This window comes from Balaenoptera ricei, chromosome 9, assembly GCF_028023285.1.
Source record: "Balaenoptera ricei isolate mBalRic1 chromosome 9, mBalRic1.hap2, whole genome shotgun sequence".
NCBI classification, from domain to species: Eukaryota; Metazoa; Chordata; class Mammalia; order Artiodactyla; family Balaenopteridae; genus Balaenoptera; species Balaenoptera ricei.
Genome location: NC_082647.1, coordinates 89395185 through 89422949, shown reverse-complemented (window position 1 = coordinate 89422949; position 27765 = coordinate 89395185). Strand labels below are relative to the sequence as shown.

The 27765-nt window shown below is 32.6% G+C and overlaps 1 protein-coding gene across 2 annotated transcripts in view; it reads right to left on the bottom strand.

Moving 5' to 3' along the window:
- Positions 1 to 12177: 12177 nt before the first annotated feature.
- The window catches only part of HGF (hepatocyte growth factor), a 78095-nt gene continuing 62507 nt past the window's right edge, over positions 12178 to 27765 (bottom strand). For both annotated transcript variants that reach the window (XM_059932867.1, XM_059932866.1), the window contains exons 11-18: positions 25849 to 25982; positions 20669 to 20707; positions 19355 to 19451; positions 16746 to 16820; positions 15669 to 15815; positions 15068 to 15174; positions 14801 to 14946; positions 12178 to 12383 (exon numbers count right to left, since the gene is read on the bottom strand). In XM_059932867.1, the coding sequence (XP_059788850.1) occupies positions 12207 to 12383; positions 14801 to 14946; positions 15068 to 15174; positions 15669 to 15815; positions 16746 to 16820; positions 19355 to 19451; positions 20669 to 20707; positions 25849 to 25982 (922 nt within the window). In that variant the 3' untranslated portion in view covers positions 12178 to 12206. The remainder of the gene's footprint in view (positions 12384 to 14800; positions 14947 to 15067; positions 15175 to 15668; positions 15816 to 16745; positions 16821 to 19354; positions 19452 to 20668; positions 20708 to 25848; positions 25983 to 27765) is intronic.

Sequence of the window (27765 nt, the reverse complement as noted above, 5' to 3'; positions counted from 1 at the left end):
CCTACTATTTGTATCTCACAAGGCTGTTGTACTTTTTTTGTCAATAGCTATATCCACCTCCCCCATCAAAGATAAAGAAACCTCCCCTGCTGAACTAGCTCCTTACCCCACTGACCTTCAACTCCGTCATAATTAGCATTACAAGCAACTCATATTTTAGCCATTCATATTTGAAGGTGAGGAAGCCATGCTCCTTTAGCTGATGCCTCACAGAGCTTTGGGCAAGGCCTGCTTGAAAAGCAGTTTGACCCCTGAATAGCTTTTTGCTCATATAGTTCCCAGATGATGGCAACGTTTCCTTGTTTAAATAAGAGTTTCCCCCTTTGCCGTCCTTTGCTGGAAAATAATTAAATTAAATACACATTAGACAGGCTAGAGTGAAAGAGTCAAGCAGAATTAATATTGAAAATCTGCCCGTAAGTATGTTCTTATTACAAGTTACTTGAACACTTCCTTTTCTCTAAAATGAATATAGAACCTGCCTATATAACTTCGTAATGATGATTAAATGAGATAAAAGAGAGTCTGGCAAATAAAAAGCACAGAATAAACATTATCTATTGTTATTAGATCATCTTCAAATATAATTAAACACTTATCATGATAAAACATTTATCAGTATTGCGCTAGCAAAAGAAACCTTTATGATTTCATCTCTAAAAATTGTTAGTGTTCTCTCCCTTTGAGAACTTACATTATTTCCTGGATAATAAATGCGTAAACCTCTCTGAGTCTACCAAAAGTGTCATAAGATTCTTGGGAATGTAAGGAAAAGGGGGCAGAATTTAAAAGATTAGGAACCTGGAAAACTGAATAAAAAGGGGAAAGATGAAAGAAAAGGAACTGTAAACTTAGTTAAATAATTAGTAATGCAATGATGGAAATGTTCATAAAATAGAAAAAGCTAATATTCAAATTGGCAGGATTTAAGGCTACAACAGTATAGAAAGATTGAGGGAAGATGAGCAAAAAGCTCAGTGAAATCTTACCATATGCTCCAGAAGTTATTCACACTTCTCAGTTAACACTTTCAGGTTCTTGTTTTATGCTTATCTCCCAGACGTGCCTGTATTTAGAATCAAGGTAGAGGCCAAGTTTTATTTATTCACTATTGTATTCCCAGCACCTAGCCCTATCGTAGTAGGTGATCAATAAATATGTGCTGACATGAAACAAGTGTATGACAGAGGCCAGTAGAAACTACCTCCCCGACACTACAACTGAAGCAATTTGGAGATGTTACTATTTTAATAGCAAACAAAATTTAGAAATTATAAAGAGATTGTATTTTGGAACTGAATGAAAAATAAAATATCCTGCAAGCAGATAATTACTGATACATTGACTTAAAAAATATTTGTCATGTAGTACTTAGCTGGTACTGAAGATAAACGTGTGAAGAATTTAAATCTAGCCCATGTTCTCATGGAGCTTACAATCTAGTAGGACAGACTATGCAAATAACAATTTAATTAACTGAGATAAATGTTCTGAAATAGAAGTGCATCATACTTTAAGATGTGTAACTGGGTCAGGAGTTGGGGGGGGGGATAATTTGTGACATTTAAGTTGAAGGATGAAGTTGGCATTAGTCAGGCAAAAACTGGTGGGTGGGGGGTAATTCCAGGCAGAAAGAATAGCAGATGCATAGGCTTTGAGGAAGTAAAGAGTTTAGCCTACTCCCGTAATGGAAAGAGTCTGATATAGCTGAAATACAGTGGACAAAAGGAAAAGAGGTAATGGATGAGTTAAACAGTCAAGGACAGTTCATATAGACATTCGTATGCAATAGTAAAAAGTGTCTTTCTGGACTGTAGTTTGTGCAAACCAGATTGATGTGCCTTTTATTGAAAAGAAGATTGAGGGGAAAAGAGGGAGTAGTGTTTAGTTTTGGATTCATTCAGTTCAGATGGTGAAAGCACATCCAAGTAGTGATGTCAAGGGGACAGTTGAACTTTTGCCATTGTGCCTCCATTTGATACCTCAGTTCTTTCCTGTTGGGCAGTCTTGCTGAAGTTCCAGCCAAGTTCACTTGTATGTTATGGCAGAGGAGAAGATGCTAAAGCCCTTGAAGGTGAGAAGGGGGGTGTAATATTTTACAGAGCAACATTAATATATTGAGAATTTTGTTTTTCCCTGTTGGGTCACAGGTAATATACAATCGAGGGAGGCAGCAAGTAAAAAAGGAGTAGAGAACATGAGAGAATAAAAATGGGACATTGACTGTGAATGTAGACAATCTATACTCATACTCTGTGTTTGTTAAGTTTAGGATGACTCATTATATATAGTCTTTACAAGTGGATTTAGGACATACAAATGATTGTGACTAAGAAGGAAAGAGAATAATAAAGGATAATGCTTTAGATGAAAAACAAATACCGTATGCTAACACATATATGGAATCTAAAAAAAAAAAAAAAAAAAAAAGGTTCTGAAGAACCTAGGGGCAGGACAGGAATAAAGACGCAGACATAGAGAATGGACTTGAGGACACGGGGAGGGGCAAGGGTAAGCTGGGACAAAGTGAGAGAGTGGCATGGACATATATACACTACCAAATGTAAAACAGATAGCTAGTGGGAAACTGCCACAGAACACAGGGAGATCAGCTCAGTGCTTTGTGTCCACCTAGAGGGGTGGGATAGGGAGGGTGGGAGGGCGACACAAGAGGTAGGGGATATGGGGATATATGTATATGTATAGCTGACTCACTTTGTGATACAGCAGAAACTAACACGCCATTGTAAGGCAATTATACTCCACTAAAGATGTTAAAAAAAAAAAAAAAAAAAAAAGCATCCCAGCATCTCTAAAACTTATTCAAGCCCCAAACACTTTGTTCTCAGCACAGCTTTTAGTGTCCTGCAGAATGGTGGTCTATGACAGACCAGTTTGGGTAAAGCTTACCTAAGTCAATGATGAAATATTCCCTATTTTAAGAAATGTCCATAGTTAAGAGGTTCTCAGTTTTCTTATTCATTTTTGTATTCTATAGGCTTCAGAACTAGGGAGTTCTACCTGATACCTAAACTGTCTGACAGAAATATCAATCTTATTTTTCCCAAATTCTTACTTTCTTAATCAGATAAGTCTAAGCATTTATTTCCTCTCAGAATGACTCTGAACAGCCAAAGAAAGATGTTAAATCATATGTGCACCTTCTCTTCTCTACTTTAAAGAGACCTAATTAACTTTTATCATTCCATGGTGTCAAATTTCCACTTATTAAATATTTTATTATTATTCTTTTATAGAAAATAAAGTTTTAGGGTATAGTCTTATATTCCATACTGTCATTGCATTTGGATTTTAGCCACGTAAAAAATAAGATATCTGAAAAGTAGACAATATCTTGTAAAGTGCTAAAAATATATGGAAAAGAAACACAAAAATCCTTATCTGCCTTTTCTCCATTTCATTTTATTGTAACATATTACCTGAGTAGATTTCTCTCAATTAAGAAAACTCATCAAATGAAAATCCTTTGCTAATTAAGTAACAAAATTGTGAAACTTCTCAATGCACAGCAGATGTCATATTTGCACATAAGTATTGAGTGGACTGTTGTTGACTCAGAATTTTTTTGCAGTAATTGACATAATCCTTTTCCCCTAAAAGGTATGACATCAAGGCTTCATAAAAGAAAATCAGACGGTAAAATATTCACCAACATAATCAACATTATATTAGGTTGTATGAAGTAAATACCTGTATCCATTGGCGAACTAAAATCTAGTTTTCCATTTTTATTTTAATAACTACATTTACAAATATAAATGTAAAAACTCTTAAAGTTAATAATTCCTCTCTTTTCCAGCTGTATGTTCTAGTGTGTGAAATACAATAAGCTATTTTTAAATAGTCCCACTTACTAATTCAGATCTAAATAATGCAGTTAAATATAAAACCCCAATTTCTTAACCTTCAGTGAGAGTTGCACAATTTTTACAAACACTACAAAATCTCTGGATAATACTGATAAGCCCTCAAAAAGAGGATGGATTATAGAATATCAATAATTATAAAATATATATTGGGTATTACATGTAAGCACTGTGCAAAATAACGAATATACAAATATTAATAACAAGATATTGCTGATACCTAAGTGTCCATCGACAGATGAATGGATAAAGAAGATGTGGCACATATATACAATGGAATATTACTCAGCCATAAAAAGAAATGAAATTGAGTTATTTGTAGTGAGGTGGAGGGACCTAGAGTCTGTCAGAGTGAAGTAAGTCAGAAAGAGAAAAACAAATACTGTATGCTAACGCATATATATGGAATCTAAAAAAAAAAAAAAAGGTTCTGAAGAACCTAGGGGCAGAACAGGAGCAAAGACGCAGACGTAGAGAATGGACTTGAGGACTCAGTGAGAGGGAAGGGTAAGCTGGGATGAAGAGAGTGACATGGACTTATATATACTACCAAATGTAAAATAGATTGCTAGTGGGAAGCAGCCGCACAGCACAGGGAGATCAGCTCGGTGCTTTGTGACCACCTAGAGGGGTGGGATAGGGAGGGTGGGAGGGAGACGCAAGAGAGAGGAGATATGGGGATATATGTATATGTATAGCTGATTCACTTTGTTATAAAGCAGAAACTAACACACCATTGCAAAGCAATTATACTCCAATATAGATGTTTAAAAAAAAAAAAAAGACATTGCTGATGTCTCCAAGGAGCTTAAAGTGAGTGGAGGTAGACTGAACATTAAAAACAAAGCAGAATACGTCAGCTGACTTTATGCAGAAATTTTGCAAGCCAGAAGAGAGTGATAAAATATATTTAAAATGATGAAAGGAAAAACCTAAAACCAAGAATACTCTACCTGCAAAGCTATCAATCAGATTTGAAGGAAAAATAAAGAGGATTACAGACAATAAAATGCTAAAAGAATTCAGCAGCACTGACTTTACCACAACGTTAAAGGAATTTCCCTAAGGGAAAAAGAAAAGACCAACACTAGAAAGATGAAAATAATGAATATTGTTTGGCATCCACAAAAACATGTGGACGCTAAACAATATGCTACTACATAACCAATGGATCACTAAAGAAATCAAAGAAGAAATTTTAAAATACCTGGAGAAAATGAAAACAAAAATACAACAATACAAAACCTGTGAGACACAGCAAAAGCAACTCTAAGGGGGAAGTTTATAGTGATACAAGCCTACCTCAGAAAACAAGAAAAATCTCAAATAAGCAGCAAAACCTTACACCTAAAGCAACTAGAAAAAGAACAAACAAAACCCAAAGTTAGTCGAAGGAAAGAAATACTGAAGATTAGAGCAGAAATAAATGAAATAGAGACTTTAAAAACAATAGGAAAGATCAATGAAGCTAAGAGCTGGTTCTTTGAAAAGTTAAATAAAACTGATAAACCTTTAGCCACATTCATCAAGAAAAACAGAAAGAGGACACAAAACAATAAAATCAGAAATGAAAAAAGAAAAGTTACCATCAACATCACAGAAATACAAAAGATCATAAGAGATTACTATAAACAATTATATGCCAATAAAATGGACAACCTCGAAAAGATGGATAAATTCCTAGAAACAGACAATCTCCTAAAAGTGAATCAGAAGAAATAGAAAATATGAACAGACCAATGACCAGTAATGACTTTGACTCAGTGATAAAAAACAAATCCCCAACAAAAAAAAGTCCAGGACCAGATGGCTTCACAGGTGAAGTCTACCAAACAGTTAAACAATTAATACTTATCCTCCTTAAACTATTCCCAAAAATTGAAGAGGAAGGAACACTTCTGAAATCATTCTATGACCAGCACCACTCTGATACCAAAACCAAAGACACCATGAAGAAAAAAAAAAAATACAGGCCAATATCACTGATCAACATAGATGCAAAAATCTTCAACAAAATATTAGCAAATTGAATTCAACATTATATTAAAAGGATTATATACCATGATCAAGTGAGATTTATCACAGAGATAGAAGGATGGTTCAATATCCACAAATTGGTCAATGTGACATACCACATTAACAAACTAAAGAATAAAAATCATATGATCATCTCAATAGATGAAGAAAAAGCTTTGCCAAAATTCAACATTTATTTATGATAAAAACTCTTAACGAAATGGGTAGAAGGAAATACCTCAACATGATAAAGGCCATGTATGACTAACCTACAGCCAACATCACACTCAATGGTGAAAAGCTGAAAACATTTTTTCTAAGATTAGGAACAAAACAAGGGTGCCCACTCCTGCCACTTTTATTCAACATAGTATTGGAAGTCCTAGCCACAGCAATCAGAGAAGAAAAGAAGTAAAAGGAAACCAAACTGGACAGAAATAAGTAAAACTGTCACTATTTGCCGATGACATGATACTAGATATCGAAAACCCTTAGACACCAGTAAAAAGCTATCTGAACTAATAAATGAATTCAGTAAAGTTGCAGGATATAAAATTAACAAATAATTCTAAAATTGTATGGAAATACAAAAGACCCCAAATAGCCAAAACAATCTTCAGAAAGTAAAACAAAGCTGGAGGTACAGTCCTGCATGATTTCAAACTATACTATAAAGTAATGGTGATCAAAAGAGTATGGTACTGGCACAAAAAAAGACACATAGAACAATGGTTCAGAACAGAGACCCCAGAAATGAACCCACGCTTATATGGTCAATTAATCTATGACAAAGGAGGCAAGAACAGCCCCTTCAATAAATGGTGTTGGCTAAACTGGACAGCTATATGCCAAAGAATCAAACTGGACTACTTTCTCACATCATGTACAAAAATAAACTGAAAATGGATTAAAGACTTAAACATAAGGCCTGAAACCATAAAACTTCTAGAAGAAAACATAGGCAGTGTGTCTTTCACATGGATCTTAGCAATATTTTTTGATATGTCCTCAAGGGAAACAGAAGCAAAAATAAACAAACGGTAATCCATCAAACTAAAAGGCTTTGGCACAGTGAAGTAAACTATCAACAAAATGAAAAGGCCAACTGAATAGGAGAAGATATTTGGAAATGATATATCTGATAAGGAGTTAAAATCCAAACTATATAAAGAACTCATTCAACTCAACATCAGAAAAACAAACAACCTGATTAAAAAATGGCAGAGGACCTGAATAGACATTTTCCCAAAGAAGACGTCCAACAGGCACATGAAAAGATGCTCAATATCACTAATCATCAGGAAAATGCAAATCAAAACTACACTGAGATATCACCTCGCACCTGTCAAAATGTCCATTTTCAAAATGATTATATATAACAAGACTTGCCAAGAATGTGAAAAAAAGGGAACACCCACGCACCATTGGTAGGAATGTAAGTTTTTAAAGCCATCATGGAAAACAGTGTGGAGGTTCCTCAAAATATTAAAAACAGAATTAACATACGATCCAGCAATTCCACTCCTGGGTATATATCCAAATAAAATGAAAACATTAATTCAAGAAAAATATGCACCCCTATGTTCATTGTAGCATTATTCACAATAGACAAGGTATGGAAGCCACCTAAGTGCCCATGGATAGAAGAATGGCTAAAGAAGAAATCGTAAATATATACCATGGAATATTACTCAGCTGTAAAAAAAGGAATTAAATCTTGCCTTTTGCGACAACATGGATAGACCCTGAGGGTATTGTGCTAAGTGAAATAAGTCAGATAGAGGAAGACAAATGCTGTATGATTTCACTTACATGTTGACTCTAAAAAAAAGATAAATGAACAATCATAATAAAACAGAAAGTCATAAATACAGAGAAAAAATTAATGTTGTTGCTGGGTTGGGGGGGTGGGTAAGGGAGCATGGGGGAAATAGCACAGTATAGGTTTAGGATAGAATGGAGTTTTAGAAAAGAGTGTAAAAAAATCAAAATTTAGAAAAATCGAACAGGATATACATTTGAAATATTCTTACTGACACCGAAAAAGATTGAGTACATATATTCTGCTTGGACCATTATCATCAAGAAGATTAAGTATTTTATAATGGGCTCTAGAATTAGATACATTAATCATCACTTGAGATAAGTATCTATGCCAGAAAAATTAGTAGAGCAACCTTTTGGAGGGAGAGGCAGTATAGTATAACTTGAAATAGGCAATGGTGTTACAGAACTCTTTTTGTTTAGATCAGTTTATAATTAGTTCTTCCAATTTTGCTTCCAATTTGAATGAAATGAGTGAATTTGATTCATATTTATTCTGAATTTAATGCATATTTTGAAGATATATTCCAAATTGATTAATTGAATTATAATTCCCTTTGTAATATATAGTGATATGGTAAAGAAATTCAGATGATCATTCAGGACAACACTATATATATATATATTTATATATAAGCAAATTATATCATAGTACCACTCTAGCAAATATGAAGAATGAATAATTATATTTTGCAGTGGGAGAAATTGAAGTGCATAGAGATTAATAGTTTACTGAAGACCACTGACATTACCATAGATACAAGTTGGAATAGAATAATATTTTTTTGTCTTAGTTCTATAGACAGGTTACATGACATTTCTTGCAACAAAGCATATGTAATTTCTGTCAATGAGATCATTGTTGTTGTTTTCTGCATTAGGCCCTAGAGCAGATTCAAATATATACATGTATATAACTAAAATAAGAAAAAGAGAGCATTTTGATAAAATATTTTATTATTATTAATAATAATATAATCATGGTTATAAAAATAACAACTTTATTAACTACAGAAAATGTATATACACGTCATAACCACAGTGTTCCCCTTTTGGGTAAGCATCCAGCTATACCACTCAATAGGCAGATTATCTATTTCCTATTTACACACAAGACAAACAGTCATAACATCCACAGTATTCCATTTTCAGTTTCCTAAAGACAGAAACTTTCTGTGCAAATGGAAATGAACCTACTTAAAATTACACTGTCAAGATTTTCAGGGTCCAGAGAATTTTAACATTTTTTTTGTATTAGTAAATTCTTAGCTGAAAATTCAGTTGAATATTGAAAGATAAATTCTTATTGGATTTTATTGTGAAAAGTAATTTATTCACATAAAGACTATATCTCATTTAAAATAACTTTATTTCTCAAATGAATTTGTCTATAAATATGGGATATAATTGATTGAAAGTAGTTCTTTTTTGGACCAAGTCAATTTAAAAGTTTTTTAGTATGAGAGTTTACTAAAATTCTTTACCTCATGATCCCTATATTGAAAAACCACTATTTCTTTTTTAAAAATGTTTACAAACAACAAGAAAATTCCTGACAGCAATTTCTTATTTCTTGACAGTGTTTTTTTCAAGAGAATGTTGTGGCTATAACATTCACTTTGTACAGTACCATTGGTACCAACAAGAAATATTCACAGGAATAAGTGAAATACAATTTTGCTATCACATGTCATTATTGTTATTTTTCTTGCCTTCCAGTGTCTCACATTTCCCATAGTTTGAAACACTTAGATAGCAAGCAAGAGCCTGTTAATACTAGAGATTGACTCAATATAAACCATTGTACTGAGGACCTGCCCACAGCAGATAGGTAAAAGTCATTACACATTTTACAATAAAATTAAAGAAGTATACCAAAGGATTATCATCCCTTCTGCACGGCAGAGGCATTACGACAAATATTTTAATTTTACATTACTATTCCTGGTAGACATAAGAAAATGTCCACAATTATAACAGCATATAACCATTATTCAAACAGCCAAAATAAAAATAACGTTGAAAACTTCTCATTTAAAAGATCTTTTTTCCATGACTCAAAATGGATTTTTAGATAAATTGGATTTTTAATTTTTCTTTGTAGTTTATTAAGAAAAGAATGCCCAGGAAATAGTATCTTTCACCAGAGAAAAATGACATGATTATTCCCTGTTGTACCACCTAAAATAACATGGGTCTTGTTCATCTTGCTTTTATGATCAATTCCATCAATCTCCTCCTATTAAAAGGAAACTCTCAAAGAAAGAACTGCATTTTACACATGTCTGATGGTTTGTTGGTGGTCTTGTTTTTACCCTTTAATAAAATGGAAAACACTGAGTTCAAAATGTCTATAAAGTTAGCTTCATTTTGTATCTAGGCCATCCCTATCTCTCTGTGGAAATTTAGAGGAAAAGACATAAAAGAAATATTTTAAAATGTGAGTATTTAAAAGACTTACAATTCAGTAAATGTTTTACAAATATCATTAATATGTGACAATAAAATTTTGCCATTTAGCAAGAAGAAACTGAAAAATACTTTAATATTTAGACAATATGCCTTTGAAATTTCTGTATGTTAATTATAATGGTATATTACACAAGGGAGAGAGAAATACAATCAGATAAGCCGGTATGGACTAGCAACTTGTTGGATCTCTCTTTGCTTTCACTGTTTCTTGATACCAGCACAGATCTTATTACAGAAAATAAATAAATAAAATGGCACAATTTGGAAAAACATTTCTGGATTTGCTGCCCTCTACTCTGTGGACTAAGCTCTTGAGTAAAGTGAAAACCGTTTTACTCAAGATGGAACATTGTCTTATGGAGCTTTTAGAGCATCATTTGAATCCCTGGCCTTAATTGAGACCATCCAAAAGAAACAAATTAGAGAAATGGAAATAGTAGATTCAAAATATTCAAATAATTATTTTTAGAGAACTTTTATACAGGAATATTTTGTGAAAATTCAGAACCTATCCTATTGCTCTTTGTTATTTCATTTCTTGGCAAATACATGATCTTTAGCTAATCATGACTAATACAACAATAAGTATGATTTGGTTGTTATCATACAGAATACAAAATCTGAATATTTCCCATGCAATAGGAAAGATCTATGTAAAATAAAGATAAAATTAAGATTTTTTGATAAAATATCTCATTCAGCAGATTTAACTGTATTTTAAAAAATAACTGAATACAGAGTTTAGACAGGCTAGTTCCTTTCCTTTCCTTTTACATTTTTTTCCTTTACTTGACTAAAGTTTTATTAGGCTAAAAGACTTCCAGGTAGAGAAAAGTATTCTGACTTCTTTCTTCAATATATATTTTAATGCATAATTTGATAAAAAGCTATTTACAAATTTTGGAGACATGGAAATTTTCCTCTTAATTATTGTTTTTAATTTAAAGAAGGTGAGATAGAAGCCAATCACAGCAGCAAGTCTTAGAGTTAACATATTTAAATACATTTTAAAGACCAAAACACTTTTAAACTTCAATTAGTCATCTCAGAATTTTTTAAATACTTTAGGAAAAAAGATCTAAAAACATCTTGCATAAATAATTGTCCCTAAATTTGAAGGAAAGAAATAATACTAATACACATATTAGCCTCTTCTCTTTAAGAATTAGAAACTACGTAAAATAACTTGGATGATAAATATACGTAAGAACCTATGTTAGGTGTTATTTAATTTCGCAGGTCATGACCACACCTCACATGCCAACCAGTAGAGGCCATCTGCAGATTATGGATGGAGGATGATCTAGTCACTTCTATCTTGCACCTTTCCTTAATATTTCTACTGGTCTTTAGAAATTTTTATATTTTTCTTAAGGAAAAACTATAAGTACACAATTTCAGAACATTTAGGGGTTATATTAGATACACTACAATTTGAACTGTAGTGCATGCACATGTGTACCCAGGCATTTGTGTATAGGTGTATGCTTTTGTAAAGAGTATATGTACCAGTATTACAGGATACATGGTGAGGAGAAATGAATGAAATATAATGTATGACATATTAAAGGTAATATAATTTAATATAGAGTTACAATTTAAGGACACAAGATATAAATTGTTTTTGTGAGGTTGAAATAATGTTTAACTTATGGCTTATTATTGAGAAACTAACCTTGGAAAGCAGCCGAGAGAGATTAGTTGATCTTTTCCATTATATCTTTAGCATCCAGCAATTATACCTTTGCATTTTTTAATCCATTCAAGTATCTTCAGGAGATATGTTACTACACTTGCATGTACCTTAATTCACTTCAACATTTACAAAATAACACTGACAAACAAAACAACAGAAAACACCCATAAATATTAGTGAGTATCTTAACAAACATGACACTCAAGTAGTTGTCTTGGGATTTTTTAAGTTACATTTTAATTCCATGTTCTCTGAAATCTTCATGTAAAGGAGAGCTGTATTATTGGAAGCTTCAGACAGAGTTACATCAGCTACGACTGTGGTACCTTATACGTTAATATAATTTTGTGTATCCATTTTGCATAATATGCCACTCGGACAAAAATACCAGGACGATTTGGAATGGCACATCCACGACCAGGAACGATGACACCAAGAACCATTCTCATTTTATGTTGTTCACAAACCAGTGGGCCACCATAATCTCCCTAGGAAGAAGACATGCAACAATAACAACAACAAAGTATTATTTTAGAAATAAAAATTGACAATTCATTAACATTTCCTCTCAAAACATTAACATCTCAAATATACATATGTGCAAAAAAAGAGAATAACTTCAATTGAAATATGAAGACATAAAATTGATGTACTAGACCATGGTTGTCTTTCTGTTGGACTGAGATAAGTACAAAAGCTCAAAGTGTTCTATCATGTGTAGTTATCATTTAAGTATGACGTCTTTTCTAAAATAGTCACTCATGTTTTAAAGTGGTTTTTGCCTTTGTTGAATGCAGACTAACACATGACCATTGATAGCTCTTTAAGAAGATAGATTTCATATTTATTTTGACTTTCTTCTGATGTTCAAAGTATGTTCAATATAGAAAATTTGGAAAATGTAGAAAAATACACATATCCAAAAACTCACCTGTAATCATACAGTTTTAATGATTAACCCACATTAAGTTTTCTCTTATTTCTAATTTTTTTCCTTTCCCTCAATCCTGCCCCCAGAATGATTTTAACAGTTAAATAAAAACTTGTAGGTGGTAAAATAATTCTGTTTACTATGTGGAAATTGCTTTTCCAGGCAGAAAGAAGGAATGTTTCTCCACTTAGTGTTAGTAGTTAATATAGTTATATTTATATTTTTTTCCCCTTTGTGGAAGGTAGTCTGTGATATCATGGCATTTCTTGTATGGTAATCCTGTTGTATCATCATATATAGATAGGTGATAGATAGATGAAAGATGAATAGATTGATAAAGTGATTCGTGTGTATATTTTTATATACCTATGTTTATACACATTGTTATATATGATCATTAAAAAATGCTGCATCACTTTTTTGTGCCATGTAGCCTTCCTAGGATTGCAGTGACTAATTTTGGGCATCTTTGTATTTAGAAGAGTGCTTCCGACTATCTTAATTTTCCCCCAGTAGTGATGTGATGAGATAAAACTAAACTACTGCAAAATTTAGTTCTGTAATACAGGCGGAAAGAAGAGAGCTATTAACATTCTATGACAGAGAAAATCAAGGTGGGGGTGAAATAGAAGATAAAACACTAAGGAAAATAGTTTAGTCAAAGAGACTTCATATAAACTCTGCCACAGGTGTTAATCTGGTTTTTAAATTAATGCACCAGTGATTACTGATATGAACTCTTCAAATCAATTCATTTTGAGAATTGATTTTGAGGGACTTTCACTAAATGTGATGCTATTGCTATTATACAAATGTTTAGGAGATTTCATTTTTAGGTGTCTAGATTTCCCTGGTTTGGTGATTATATTACCCTGTTTCAAATATCAGTGATGTAAAAAAAAAAATTCTGGAGGATGAGTGCATTTTTGAGAAGTGGCTGAATCAATTTGATTGACTGTAAATATAGATAAAAATAACAAATATGTGATAAATTTTTCAGTGCTAAAGTTAGGAATCTAAGAATGTATAGATGACAAACCAGATTACAGGCTATTCCTGAAGAGCAGATGTCAAAGTAGTAATGGCAGTAGGGCTGGGATAAATGCAAGCTTTCTAAATATCTCAAAGATCTGGTCTAGCTCAAAACTTTGTGTTTACAGAACTCAGTAATAAGTAAACAAATAGATAGATATATTTATAGATAAATAATTCTTTCTCCTAGTAGATTTTCATTTGTGATGAAAATCTTAGTGATACTGATTTACTGGAAAAAACACCAAATTTGAAAGTGGTTATAAACACATAATCAGTTTTTAATTGTATTATTTTAATGCAATTTTTAAAATTCATTAACTTAAAAACATCAAAAATAACAGTTTAACAGCTTGTCTATGTGAAATAGGGATAGGAACACTGCCAAGTGGAAAGAACAGTTGCTTAACAAATGAAAATGTCCAAGCTCTTAAAATCATAAACTTTGACCTTTTGGTTTTTTAAATAGAATTTGTTTAAACACACACACACACATACACACACACACACACTGGCTTAACCAAAAACATATTTAAAAGTTTAAAAGCAGGCATGTCTCTCTTACTAAAATTAATAGAGTTAAGTTAGAATTTGGGAAGATCAGATACATTTAGAAAAACATTAGAAAAATGCAAGCTATTGTATCAAACTGCATATTGGATACTTATAATTTGAACAGCTTTCTCTTAGAGTTTTGGCTGTATTATTTTCTTGTTTTTTGAGAGACAAATGTCATCTTCGTTTGCTGCTAATGAAACATGGATTGCTTCACTATTTAGCTAAAAAAAAATGTACAAGGATAATAAGGGTTATCTTTTTCAATTCCTCTCTCTTAGAACAGGTTGGTGTACAATGATTCTCATTTGAGAAAAATAGAAAATATAAACACAAGAAACTATGCTATCTATCACATACTCCTTATGTAAAAATCTCCGTTTTTACCTCGCATGGTCCTGATACAATATTTTCAGCCCCAGCACATATTTCAGACTCATTCAGAGTCACCTTCCCTTGATGATATTGGCTGCATTTCTCATTCCCCATAATATAGAGATGTGCTACTCGTAATAGACCGTCCGAGTTGATCACTAGAATGGCGCAAAATATGTACAGTTAATGAGCACAGGGTAAGGTAAGAAAAATAAACAAATATAAAATATTTTTACAAAATACATATGATATTGCCTTATCTTTCTAAAAATAGCTTACATCCAGTGTAGCCCCAGCCATAAACACTGCAAGTGGTTTTTTCAGGAATTGTGCACCCATAATTAGGTAAATCAATTGTACTAACAAAATCATCCAGAACAGCAGGCCTGAAAAGAGAAAATATAATGGTAAGTAACCTTGATTGGATTCAACACAAAATTAACATATTAAAATGTAGTGTGAATGTTTAATATGATTCATTTAGAGAGAATAAACAATTTTGCTTCGGAGTAGGTAGTAGAGAAATGAATATTTACTTACAAATATTTAAGAATAAATGGTCACTGCTATTTTTTTAATCATTATTTTACCTGTTAAAGTTATCATATAATTGCTCACTAACCTTTGGTTTTAGAGCAGGCTGATCATACTGTTGGTCCAATTTCATTTATTCACTTTTGAAAAATTTGAAAATGCCCCTCTCTTTGCCTCTGTACACACACACACACACACACACACACACACACACACACACACACCATGTGACATATGCTTTTATAATACATCTACATGAGAGAGAAAGAATAAGAACATAGTTGAAGAAAAAGCTTCAACAATTCCATTCTATGTTAAAAATATGAAACTATCTAAAGGAACTCACCTAGCCAGCTTCAGTAATACCAGATCTGATCCTTCCGGCCCATATACCAGTTGGGTAACATTTAGAACCTGTTTGCGTTTCTCATCTCCTCTTCCATGGACATCATGAATTCCAAGCCAAGCTTCATAATCTTTCAAGTCTTTGTTTCTAAGTAAAAAATTAACATATAAAATATAACTTTAAAATATGTAATATTAATCACATATATTGTTATATTAGCTTATAAGGGCAGATAAATAACCTAAATTTAAACTTTAAAATATAATAAAGAACAACACATTTGTTACGGGAGATTCTGAATACTACAAGAACATATAAGCAGGAAGAACCTTTAAATTGCTGAAATTCTAAATGGCTTTTTTTTTTTCGAAAACTTGCTTATTCTTGCTAGAGAGTAGGTCATTTATGAGACATTCTCAGGTAAAGCACATTACATGAGTTATAATTTATTGCAAATTTTCCTTTTTATCTCAAATGTGTGTGTTTGGTTTGTTAATAGGGATTGAATATATATATATATATATTTTACAGGGATTGAATATTTATACTAACAAAATCAATGTGACCTTAATGGGAATCAAGGAGTAAGCTTACAAATGCTACCTCCTTATCTTTTCCTTAGGCTAATTTCCATTGAAAATTATTCTCAGTATTATTCTGAGGCTGGTTCTACATAAGAAAGAAGTGAGGATTGAGAGAAGTTTGTTGATAATTCAGAAAAAGAATATCTAGAAATATACAGTGCAAGAAGGAGGTTGGGGTAAAAATTATTAACATAATTCTAGCAAAATTTTTCCTCAAATGAGAGTAGTGCCAATCGTGGAAAGAGGTGAACAGAAGTAGTACCCATAAGTAAGTATCAATTAAGTCAAGGTAAATTTTATAAGCTAAATCTAAAAAAAGAAATTATAAGTCAAGGTAAATTTTATAAGCTAAATCTAAAAAAAGAAATTAATTTGTTCACCCTATGCTGGTGAATCTCTGTTAAATGAATACACATTCTAAGCCTAAAGCTAAGTGGAAGCCATACATATTTTCAAATGCTCAAAACAAATATTGGTTTCAGAAATACTTTACCGAGAAGGGAAACACTGTCTTGCAGTAAGAATCCAACTTTCCTTTATCAATGATCCTCCACAGATATGTTTATTTCTAAGAGAAAGAGGAAAGAGAAACAAGTAACGTCTGTGCAGAAAGGGTGCCTGCCAATTAATGCAAAACCTATGGCTCCATTTGTTAAACACATTGAGAGAAAAATGTAGACATTAACCCAACTAGAATAAAACGAGTAATCCTTTTATCAGAAGGATGATATTTGATGATTATAGCATTAGAACTTTTTTTCATAATGTGATTACAATTTTATGAAAGCAACTTTATTTTTATATGAGGAACGCTGTCACTACACACGAAGATCCATTCCCAAGACATATGTTCACGTGTGTGTGTGTGTCTATCCTTGTGAGAGAAAGTATGTGCTACAAATATAGGATAATTAGACCTATTTTAAATTCAGTGTTTGATTACGAAAACTGCAAATTTGAGTTTTTATTTAAAATCTGAAAACCATCTGGTGGTAACCATATATAATATTTATGCGCTATTCCCTTCTTTCATTACCATTATGTAGTTCTGATATATTAACTTAGAGTATAACTGAGTTTGAGTAATTTGTTTGTTCAGCTTAAGACCAACAATATAACATTTATTTATAAAATCAAAACAATTTTGCAAGACAGATCTAGGAAATTATAAAATATTTGTAGAGAATAATAAATACTAGAATATTTACTTGATGTATCCAAAATCTGTAAATCCATTATTTTTTGGCAGACACATGGAAAAAAGTACAACTATTCACAATTTACATTTCCAAAGCGTACAGATGTTCAGTGCTTCAGAGGGTAATAGAATAAGATTCCCAGACTAAGACCACAGTTATTTATGGCCTGTACCACACAGGAGGTTAAGAATATATATCGAGTTTGAATCTCTATTCCTCTCTGTGAGTTTTGGAAGAATAGCTAAACAGCTGTTGTTACTAAGAACTTGGATTTAAAAGGAAAAGTACTTTTTAAAAAAAAGTTTATACTACTCTGATCTGATGAAAAACAGTTTCACCTGCTTCTCCAAGGATGGAGACTTCCAAAGGAAGTCTCCTTTGAATAAGAATAAATTGAAAAGTATTTGCCTTTTTTTTTCCTCGAGTAATGAGATTTGCAAAGATCCTCTAATTAGTTCAAAGATGTAGATTCTTGAAACATTTTCTATAATAAAGAAAATAAAACACCCCCCCCCCAAGTTTTACAGCCTTCATTAAGCCTTCATATTGCACAATCAGCTTTAATATTCTGGTGAGTTTCATAAATCTATTTCGGTACTACACACCCAGGACAGCTACCCTACAATTATCAACATAAATATTTATAAAAATTGATGAGTTACTCCTTGAAAGAAAGATACACTAAAAGAGAACTTTAGGCCATCTTCTACCTGGTATCTAAAGTCATATATATATATCAAAGGATATAAACTTCATGCTTGTTAAGAATTGACTTAATTTAAAAAAACTTCAGTTTCAAGTTGTCTCTATTCTAATTTAATGCCACTGTGATTTGGTTATGGTTAAAAAAAATGGATTTTCTTCCTCTATTCTAGGAGGCTAGAGGTAAAGGAACAGGGAGGGTTTCCAAAAAGAGGAGATATTCCAGTTGGTATTTAAAGAATGAAAGGTTTTCCAGGCATAAAATACAGAGGAAGAAAGCTACAACATACAGTGGGAACCATAGCACAAAGGCTCGAAGAGAGAAACATGGGGTGTCTTGAAAACAAGGGAGAATGTGGTTAGAATTCAGGTGCACTTTGGCGTATGTTGCATGATGAGGTTCCAATACAGATAGATATAGACAAAGATATTTTAACATTCTGATTACCATACAGTATAATATGTGTAGTATATAGAAAGTTGTATGATCAGGTTTTAAGCTAACTCCTGTTTTCAATATTTAATTCTTACAACATAATTACTAATCTTAATTTTGTATAATAGTATATTTTGAAAAATTTTACATAGAACATGGCATTGATTCTTAACAACATTGAGAAATAGACATGTCAAGAATTTTTTTATCCACACTGAATATTATAATTTCAAGACTGTTCAACTATCAGTATAATTTGTTAATCTTTTCCTTAATGATGAAATGTTCTAGAATTTTAAATTATTGCTATTTTTCATTAGAATGACAATAAAAAAGTCAGAAATTAAAAACAAATATAAAATTTTTGATATGATTGTACATAGACAAGTTAAAAAATAATCTCATAATATACTAGATTGGGAAATTAATAATATAAGTATTATAACTATATGGTGATATCAAGGTATAGGTAGGTTCTCTGTGTAGTTGTCTTTTGCTTTACGAGAATTGAAGTGCCACATCAGGGTCAATGCAAACACATATGGGACCTTTGTAAGCATTTAAAATGGCACCATCTCTGGAGGCACAAATTGCAAAATCCATGGCTTTTGGCAAGCAGAATGTGATTAGTCCCCTCTTGTGCCCCCCCTCATACAGGTGCCTTGTGGAGGGCACAACCTGCACGACTACACATGGCCATACTGCTGAGAATATAACTTTTGCAAATAATCCAGATATGTATGATTTGTGTCTATTAATAATTACCTGTATTTCAAACTAACCATCCATCCTACATTTGTTCGTGTTGGAATTCCATTTACAACTCGCAATTGTTTTGTTTTGGCGCAAGATATTACAGGATCTAAAAAGAGGACCAAACATAACATTTTGATAACACATTTTGAAATAATCCATGCCTCTCAGCTTTCTTTAGTGCAATGGTAACTACACAGATGTAACTACTGTAATTGTGTCAGAAGAACATTTTGGACAAAAGAAGGTAAATAGCATAACTACAGTGCCAAATCAGGCCCAAAATGTTTGCTATCCTCATCTAAGTAGATGGGTAACACAGAAAAACTAATCAACTCAAGGTCAACAGCATTACCATGATAGTGACAGTGGCTTTGCTCACTATGTACAAGTTCTTCAGGTCTAACATTAATTGTATTTCCCTTAACAACCTCAACATAAAATGGAACAATGTTATTTACAGTGCTTATTTCTAAATGTCAATGAAAAGCAATAGCCTAAGTGAAAATAAAAAAACTATATTTGGTTTATTACTCCTGAATTTGTATAGTAAGAATGTAGAACCATTTTGCAACATGTTACCAAAGTTATATTAACTGAAATTTTATCCAAATGACATAATTATGTCTAAATCATTATATCCAAATGATATAATTCAGAATTCTTTGAAGTAAACTTTTTCCTGACCCTCCTCTGTGTTCCTTGCCTTATCCTTTCCACTCTTGTCCATGGTCTAAAATAGATTTCCATTTGCTCTTCAGCCTGGGACACAGCAGGTGGTCTCTTAAATCAAAACATTTGAGTAACTTCCTTCAGCCCAAGAAATGTGTGAAAATCAGATACAAGCAGCTCCCAACAGATTTTCTTAAGCTGAGGATTAACTGAACCTCTCAGATTGTGTCATCTTTTGCCTCCTAGAGCATGCAAAGAGCTTTAAAGATAGAGCAGGATAAAGACACTGCATAACTTTCCAATCTTCGGGTTTCATTCTTTCTGACTGTAGCATCCTGATTTAATTTAAAGAATGGTGAAAGTCCAATGGATACCTTCTGCCCCCAATTAGGTAAAAGCAATATACATGCTTTTTTCAAAGTTAAATATAACATATTTTGTGACAGAGCATTGAATTTTGATATTCACTATGCAGTTGCCTTTGTAACACCTTTACACATGCACACAGAAAAAAAATGTTCAAATAAAATAAAATAGATTATTTTATTTTTATGATGGAACTTTATATAATGATGTTATTTTTCTATGAAGAAAATAATGACATCATTTCTGACACATAGAGACTCAGATATATTATTTTGAAAGATTACTTACGGTCTAAATTGACTATTGTAGGTGTGGTATCACCTTCACCTGTAAAAACAAATATATATGTATATACATAATTTTTACATACATATTTCTGTTATATACAACCAGAATTGTGTATTGAAATCCAAACATCCATGAATGGATAATTTACTACAATTCTTTACATTTTATTCAAAAATAAAATGCAATAATACTCTTTTGAGTAATTATGTATCGCTTTTAGACAAAGTTGAAAGCATGCACCTACTGGTAGTGGGTCATGTGAGGAAAGCCCTGTTTTATGACTGTGAAGGTTATCAGGTATGTGGTTTGATGGATGTTGGCAGTTTGAATTACACTGCTAGCAACAAGGAGCTGCCTCATTCTCCCAAGATGCCAAACATCGTACACAATGAACATTCCACCGAACAGCACTAATGCTTGTTATTGTTTACTTGGGCCATTCATATAGATAAACTATGTAGCTTTACTGTAATTTGACCCATTTATATTTTTTCTGAAAATTACTTTTCTTTTATATGGTTAAGGATAATTAAAACTTCCTATGTTTCAGAAAACTTTTTTAAGAATTCGAGAAGATAGAAATCAAGGTCACTCATGGAAAAAGAGGGATAGCCAAATATAATTATGTTTGTTAGCATATTTCAAAGACTGGTTTTTCTAGGTAGTAAGGGGAAAAATATTTAAAAAAAAGAATACCAGAAACTGCAAATAAATTATAACTAAAACTTCATACTTACTTCTTTTTTACAACCTCCCTACTGAGTGGGGTTTAATTGCTGCCAAGAGAAAGGCTTGGAGGATGCTAGGATTTGAAAATACTTAAGTAGTAATGAATGAGGTACAAGACATTTCCTGGAATTTAGTGTGTGACTGTCCAGAATTGATGACATAGAGTTTAGTCAGGCATTGTTTAGACCCAGCTGGTTGTTAGTCTCTGGAAGTGCCCTGAGCTCAAATAAACTGGCAACAAAACAAAAATGGCATATGGATTCCTTTGTAATAGATGCAAATTTGATTTTTATTTATGGGAAATCTTGAGAAAAATTAATACATGCTAAAGCATTTTTATTTATGTCCATTTTCCAGATCTAGATATTTTAAGTGAATAAGTGTAAAGGTGAACATACAAATTTCATCATTTCCCTTTCCCTTTAGTTTATCCTTGGGGATGGTTTTGTCTTAGAGTCAGCTGAGGTCATTGTTTTAGTTTACAGTACAAATTAGGATGGAGGCCGACTGTGGTCATTAAAACAACAAGGATATTTCTTTTTCCACTCAAGTTAATTACATAAAAATTCTAAAATAAAAAATTAGATTATTTATTCTTTGTATCGTTTGTGGTGAGAAAGACTACACTATTCATTGTATTCTTAATTGCATATCAAGTTTCCTATTTCTAGGCATCAAGTTAATACATCAACAAAGTATTTCGTTCATTATTGTACCTTACTAAAATATTTAAATTTTTAAAAATGTGCAGATCTTATCATTTAGGGGCTTTAATAATTAAGAGTATATATATAGATTTTCCTCTAAGCCAATATTTCTCACAATTTAGAACAAGCTGCATTACCACTTAAAATCAGATTTCTAGAGATTCTGGGTTGCTGGTTAGATTATGAATTTTTTGAAAGCATTCTAGTTTCTTCTGCTTTCTAGGCCTTTTCCATTTTACCTTAAAATACTATTTTCACTTCTCCTCTTTTACTTTTCCCTTAACGTCTCCACCATAGTACTCAAATCTGAACAACTATATATGATACAAATCTTACTTTATATTGATTCACCTTAAACTTGAAGAAGGAAAACATGTCAATGATAAAAGTTTTTCCTATGGAAGTGTAGGGGTGTGTGTGAGTGTGTGTGTGTGTGTGTGTGTGTGTGTTTATATGGCCTCAGAACCAAACATGTGCTCTTACTGAAAACATAAAGAAAACTTTCTTTTAATAGATCCTTAAAGTTTCAACTCAAATTCAAAACTTTATGAACAGCACATCTTTTTCCACGCTGACATTTGTATTCCCATTCTTATTATATATTTTAATATTAATATGTATGTATTTAAATGACTTTATTTGAGATTATGTATGTAAAATGTCTCCTCTGTACACTGAAAATGATTTGAGTGTAGGAAACATTGTTTATATTTTCTATACCTAGAATGATATATAGGGCTTTGCATACAATAGCAGCACAATTTAAAATTATTAACAAATGAATAAATAAATACAAACTGAGGTGGAGATAATTTACCCAAGGCACTTAAAGTGATAGAACTAAAATCCTTCCCAGGAAATCAGAGTTGAAACTCTAAACCACTATGCTCTCTTAATACTTAAGAATTTTCAAAGATATACTGTGTATATGCATATAGACAAATATAGACATTTCTACAGTTTTATTTTTGCATCTTGAGAACCTTAAAAATATATGTTAAATATTATTTTGTAAGCATTTTTTAAAAAGGAGTACAAACCTTTACAGGTTTTGTAATACAAATGTGCAGTGTGAAAATGATATATAGTCTCTGAAGTTAAATAAATAAGAACTCAAATCTTCTAAAGATAAATTTTATTAGCCTTTCACCAGCAAGAAAAATGTAAATAAATCCTGGCTATAAATATTAGTTAGAAAAATGACAGTGTAAAAATATTTGTTGAAATTAATTAATGTTCAGAATACACTGAAATAAATGAGTTATCTGCAATTGCATTTAATCAAATACTAGCAACACCCTGAAGTCTTTCAATAGCACATTACTAACTTTTAGTTTAAAAATGTTCGTTGAAAATATGCTTTAAAAACTTTAAAGTTATTAGAGTCTTGTTTCAAATTTATAAACCAAATCACAGTTCTCTATGGGAACATTTTACTCTTAACTATATCTACATACTAAAATTAGGCTACTGTGATTTTTAGAAATCTGGAATTCTATAGGGAAAGCAATAGAACTTGTTTTAGAAGCCAGGTCATTGACTTCTTTCCTTCTTCCTAGGTCATTGAAGAGTCTATTAGCCTCCATTATTCTTTTTTTTTAATAAATTTATTTATTTATTTATTTTTGGCTGTGTTGGGTCCTCGTTTCTGTGCGGTTGCGGCGAGCGGGGGCCACTCTTCATCGCGGTGTGCGGGCCCCTCACTATCGCGGCCTCTCTTGTTGCGGAGCACAGGCTCCAGACGCGCAGGCTCAGTAGTTGTGGCTCACGGGCCCAGTCGCTCCGCGGCATGTGGGATCTTCCCAGACCAGGGCTCGAACCCGTGTCCCCTGCATTGGCAGGCGGATTCTCAACCACTGCGCCACCAGGGAAGCCCAGCCTCCATTATTCTTAATCGTAGAAACTTCACAAAGAGGTACCATGAAATAAAACTAATATTTAGAAAAAATAACCCTTTCACCATTAAAAAAAATTTTTTTGTGCACCAGAGAGGTTGGAAAGGTTGGTCTGTTTGCTTGTTTATTTTCATGTTAAAACCAGAAAGACATCTTCCATAAAAGAACATTTTCAGGACCTATGCAAACCCTAATCTGGGATAAGTTAGGAACATTAGGAGAACACTAATTAATTTGAAAGGCTATGATTAAAGCTGATGAAATGATATATAACAATATGAAATACTATTTCTTTGTGAACATATATTTACTATTATAGAAAATTTCTTTATTAAAAATAGATTGGGAAGTTCCAAGTTTTAACTATAGATATAATTGATTAACATCATATTTTAAAAGTTTGCTTTTATGCTAAAAGTTCATGAAACGTGACTAGTGTTACAATTTATGGTGAGAAATTATCTCTTTAATTTGATGTATATTATGGAAAATATAGACTTGTGTTTGTGTTTTATGTTTTAAAGCAAACATCATTTCTTCAATCTAATCTCTTTTAAAGTGAGTATTTTTGCTGCTATTTTCAAGGTACTTGCTACTGCCTTGTCTCACATGAAAAACATTCTTAAAACAGGACTCTTACTGAACATATAAAACTATGTCTTTTTTAAACAAGAAGGCAGTTTAACATAGTGTTTAAAGATGTTTGCTATAAACAGAGCTGTGAGACATGTACTACAGTAAAATGGTCTCTTGCTACTAATAGAGCTTTATAAGTCTTTTTCACTCAATCAATAATGTATTGAGGATATATTTTCATCTCAATATACATTAGTCTCCATTAGCAGTTCTCAGTGGAGGTGATGCTATTGACATCTAGTGGGTAGAGGCCAGGGACACTACCAAACATCTTATAATGCATGGGACAGCCTCCCATAACAAAGAATTATCCAGCAGAAAATGTCAGTCGTGCAGAGGCTGAAAATCCTGATACCTTTCCCCAAACTGACTTCAATACAGGCTTCCCAGTACACAGAGCAGCACAGTATTGAGAGAGTCTGATTACCCAGGTACTCACCAATATTAGGCGTTAGCAATCATTTTCTTATTTGCCAACCTGATAGGTGGAAATGATTTCTTATGCTTTTATCTTTTCATTATAATTATTATATTTTCTTACTATTAAGTTTTAATATCTTTTCATTTGTTTATTAAGTTTATTCTTGAAGATTCATCTTCAATTTTCTCGAATCATCTCATCTTTTTCTGATTGCTATATAGACGCTCTTTTACATGAAGTGTACCAGACATATACATTTTACATATATCTTTTACTTTATGTGCTAATACTTTTTAAACAAAATCATCTTGGGCTCAGAGAAGTAGATGGAATGTTTTAGGCTTCTTAGTCTTGGCCTAAACAGCTGAGAAGAAAATGGAAGCACAACTATCTCTGATCTGTTTATGGGTCTTTTAGTGGGCTGGGGACTTTGCTAAGAGCTCTGCTACTTTCAGAGGCTGAACAGTTAGTATTTATTGGTGGTGGTGGTGGGGGTGGGGGGTGGAGAGGTCTTTCTAGCCCAGTCAGAACAATGGCCATGTATTACTTCTGAATTCCAAATAGGAATCTTCTGAGGGAGGAAAATCTCTTTTAAAAGGTCAGCAGATTGTCCCCTTGTCTAGAGGAGAGACGAAGTTGTGTGTATGTGTATTGCTGTCTGGAATGCATCCTTACTTTGGGATCAACTCTAGCCCTCCTATATTATTTCCACCTCTGGTTAAGGTATCATTTTAGAGTACATGCAGTATATTTAAAATGGTTCACCTGAAAAAGATCACAAAATGTACTCACAACGAGAAATAGGGCAGTAATCCCAAGGAATGAGAGGGTTCCCCGTGTAACACCAGGGACCATGGGCATCATCATCAGGATTCCGGCAGTAATTCTTATTCAGCTTACTAGCATCTGGTTCCCAGAAGATATGCCTGCATAAACAACAAACTCTGAACATCACAAAATGCACATCTTGTCCAAGAGAAACAAAATGTCACGAAGATATAATCCTAGTGCATAACTTTCATTACAGATACAATGAAATTCACAAGCTACCTGCTGTGAATTTCGGGGTTGTTTTTTTTTTGAGACTTATTTTGTTGTTGTTCTTGCAGTTTGGAAGGATGTTCTTTAACTCAGGAATAAGTCTGAATAATCAGCATAGATAAAGTGATAAAAGATTTTATGACTTTGCTTCTATTTAATAACTATACTGGCAAGGTAACAATACCCCTGTGCCAAAAAAGGAGCAGATGACAAAGATCTAAGTTATAAAATGCATAGAAAATGCAAGCTATTGCAAAAGTATTTTTTTCATGTTTCAGAAACATGTAAAGAAGCATCACTAGCAACATTACTATGACAACGTACTGGAAGATACACTGAAAACAATAATAACGTGCTAATAAAATTATTAAATTCTAAAATTTCACTGGTCATATAGTTACAAAATGTGATTTTTTGACAGATAATTGAGTAACACTTCAGCCTTTCTCATTTTACATCTTAACTAAATTTATTACAAAAGTAAAGCAAAAATACTGTATGTTATTTTATAAGACCATGCCCACTCATATAACATCAATATTTACATTTACCTCAGTAACATTAATGAAGTCAAATTCCACATGGCCATCCTGACCACGTCATGAAAACTATACATTCTAACTTAATTTGTTTTGGATTACTAATTACTACCATGCTTGAACATAATTAATATGTCATTTTTAAAAATTGGGAAGAGCTTCAACATAGAAACTTGGACTATCTTACTAAACTTGGATTTACTTTTTGGACCAATACAACAGTAAAGACATACAATACTTACTACGTGACAGGTTCTATTACAGATGACTTACATATATGCCCTTAGACCAACCTGATGAGACAGGCTCGAAGATTTATGCAATTTTGTATTTGACGAAATTGAAATCCACAGAGGACAATTAATCTTTCTAGGGTCACATGGTTTTTAAGCTTTAGAACATGTGTTTGAACACACGGCTCTTTCCAGAGTCAGTGTTCAAAACCACCACACAGTATTACCTCTTTACTCGTCATAGTTTGTTCTTAAACCAAAATGGTACCATGCAACTTAGTCATTCATCAGTATCCTACAAGTTATTTCCAAATGACTCTTAACTATTTCCAAAGGCAAACCTAAACTCAATGAATTGAGTTATAACCAGTGCATCCCTGAATAAATATGCAACCTGTTTCCAGTGGTATGCTGGTAAATGTTTAACAACTAGCACTCTGAAGTGTGTATGGGGGGAGGGGGTCTTTATTTGTTGTCCTTGCATATTTCTGTAGTGTAACTGTAACTACTTCCACCATAAAACTGTCAAGCTTCTAATATGGAATCACTGAAGGCAGAGTTGGTTACAATTGTCTTTCACAAGTCCGTGAAGAGCTAGATCCACCCCACCATATTTCTAAAAATGCTTTTAAAAATGTCAGTGTTGAAATCAGCATTAATTTTAATCATGACAATTCTTGCTTAAAATTCTTGAATGAATTCCTTTAATGCTTAGGATAAAACTCAAATTTCTTAACACAGCTTACAGGGTCCTGTATGGTTTTGCCACTGGAGAATTTCTTCTCTGTGGACATTAACCAAATTATACTGTTTCAACCTTATTAAAGTTATTTCTGATTTTTATACACCTCCATTTTGGGGCTTTTGGACAAGTTATTTCTTCTGCCTGATGTACT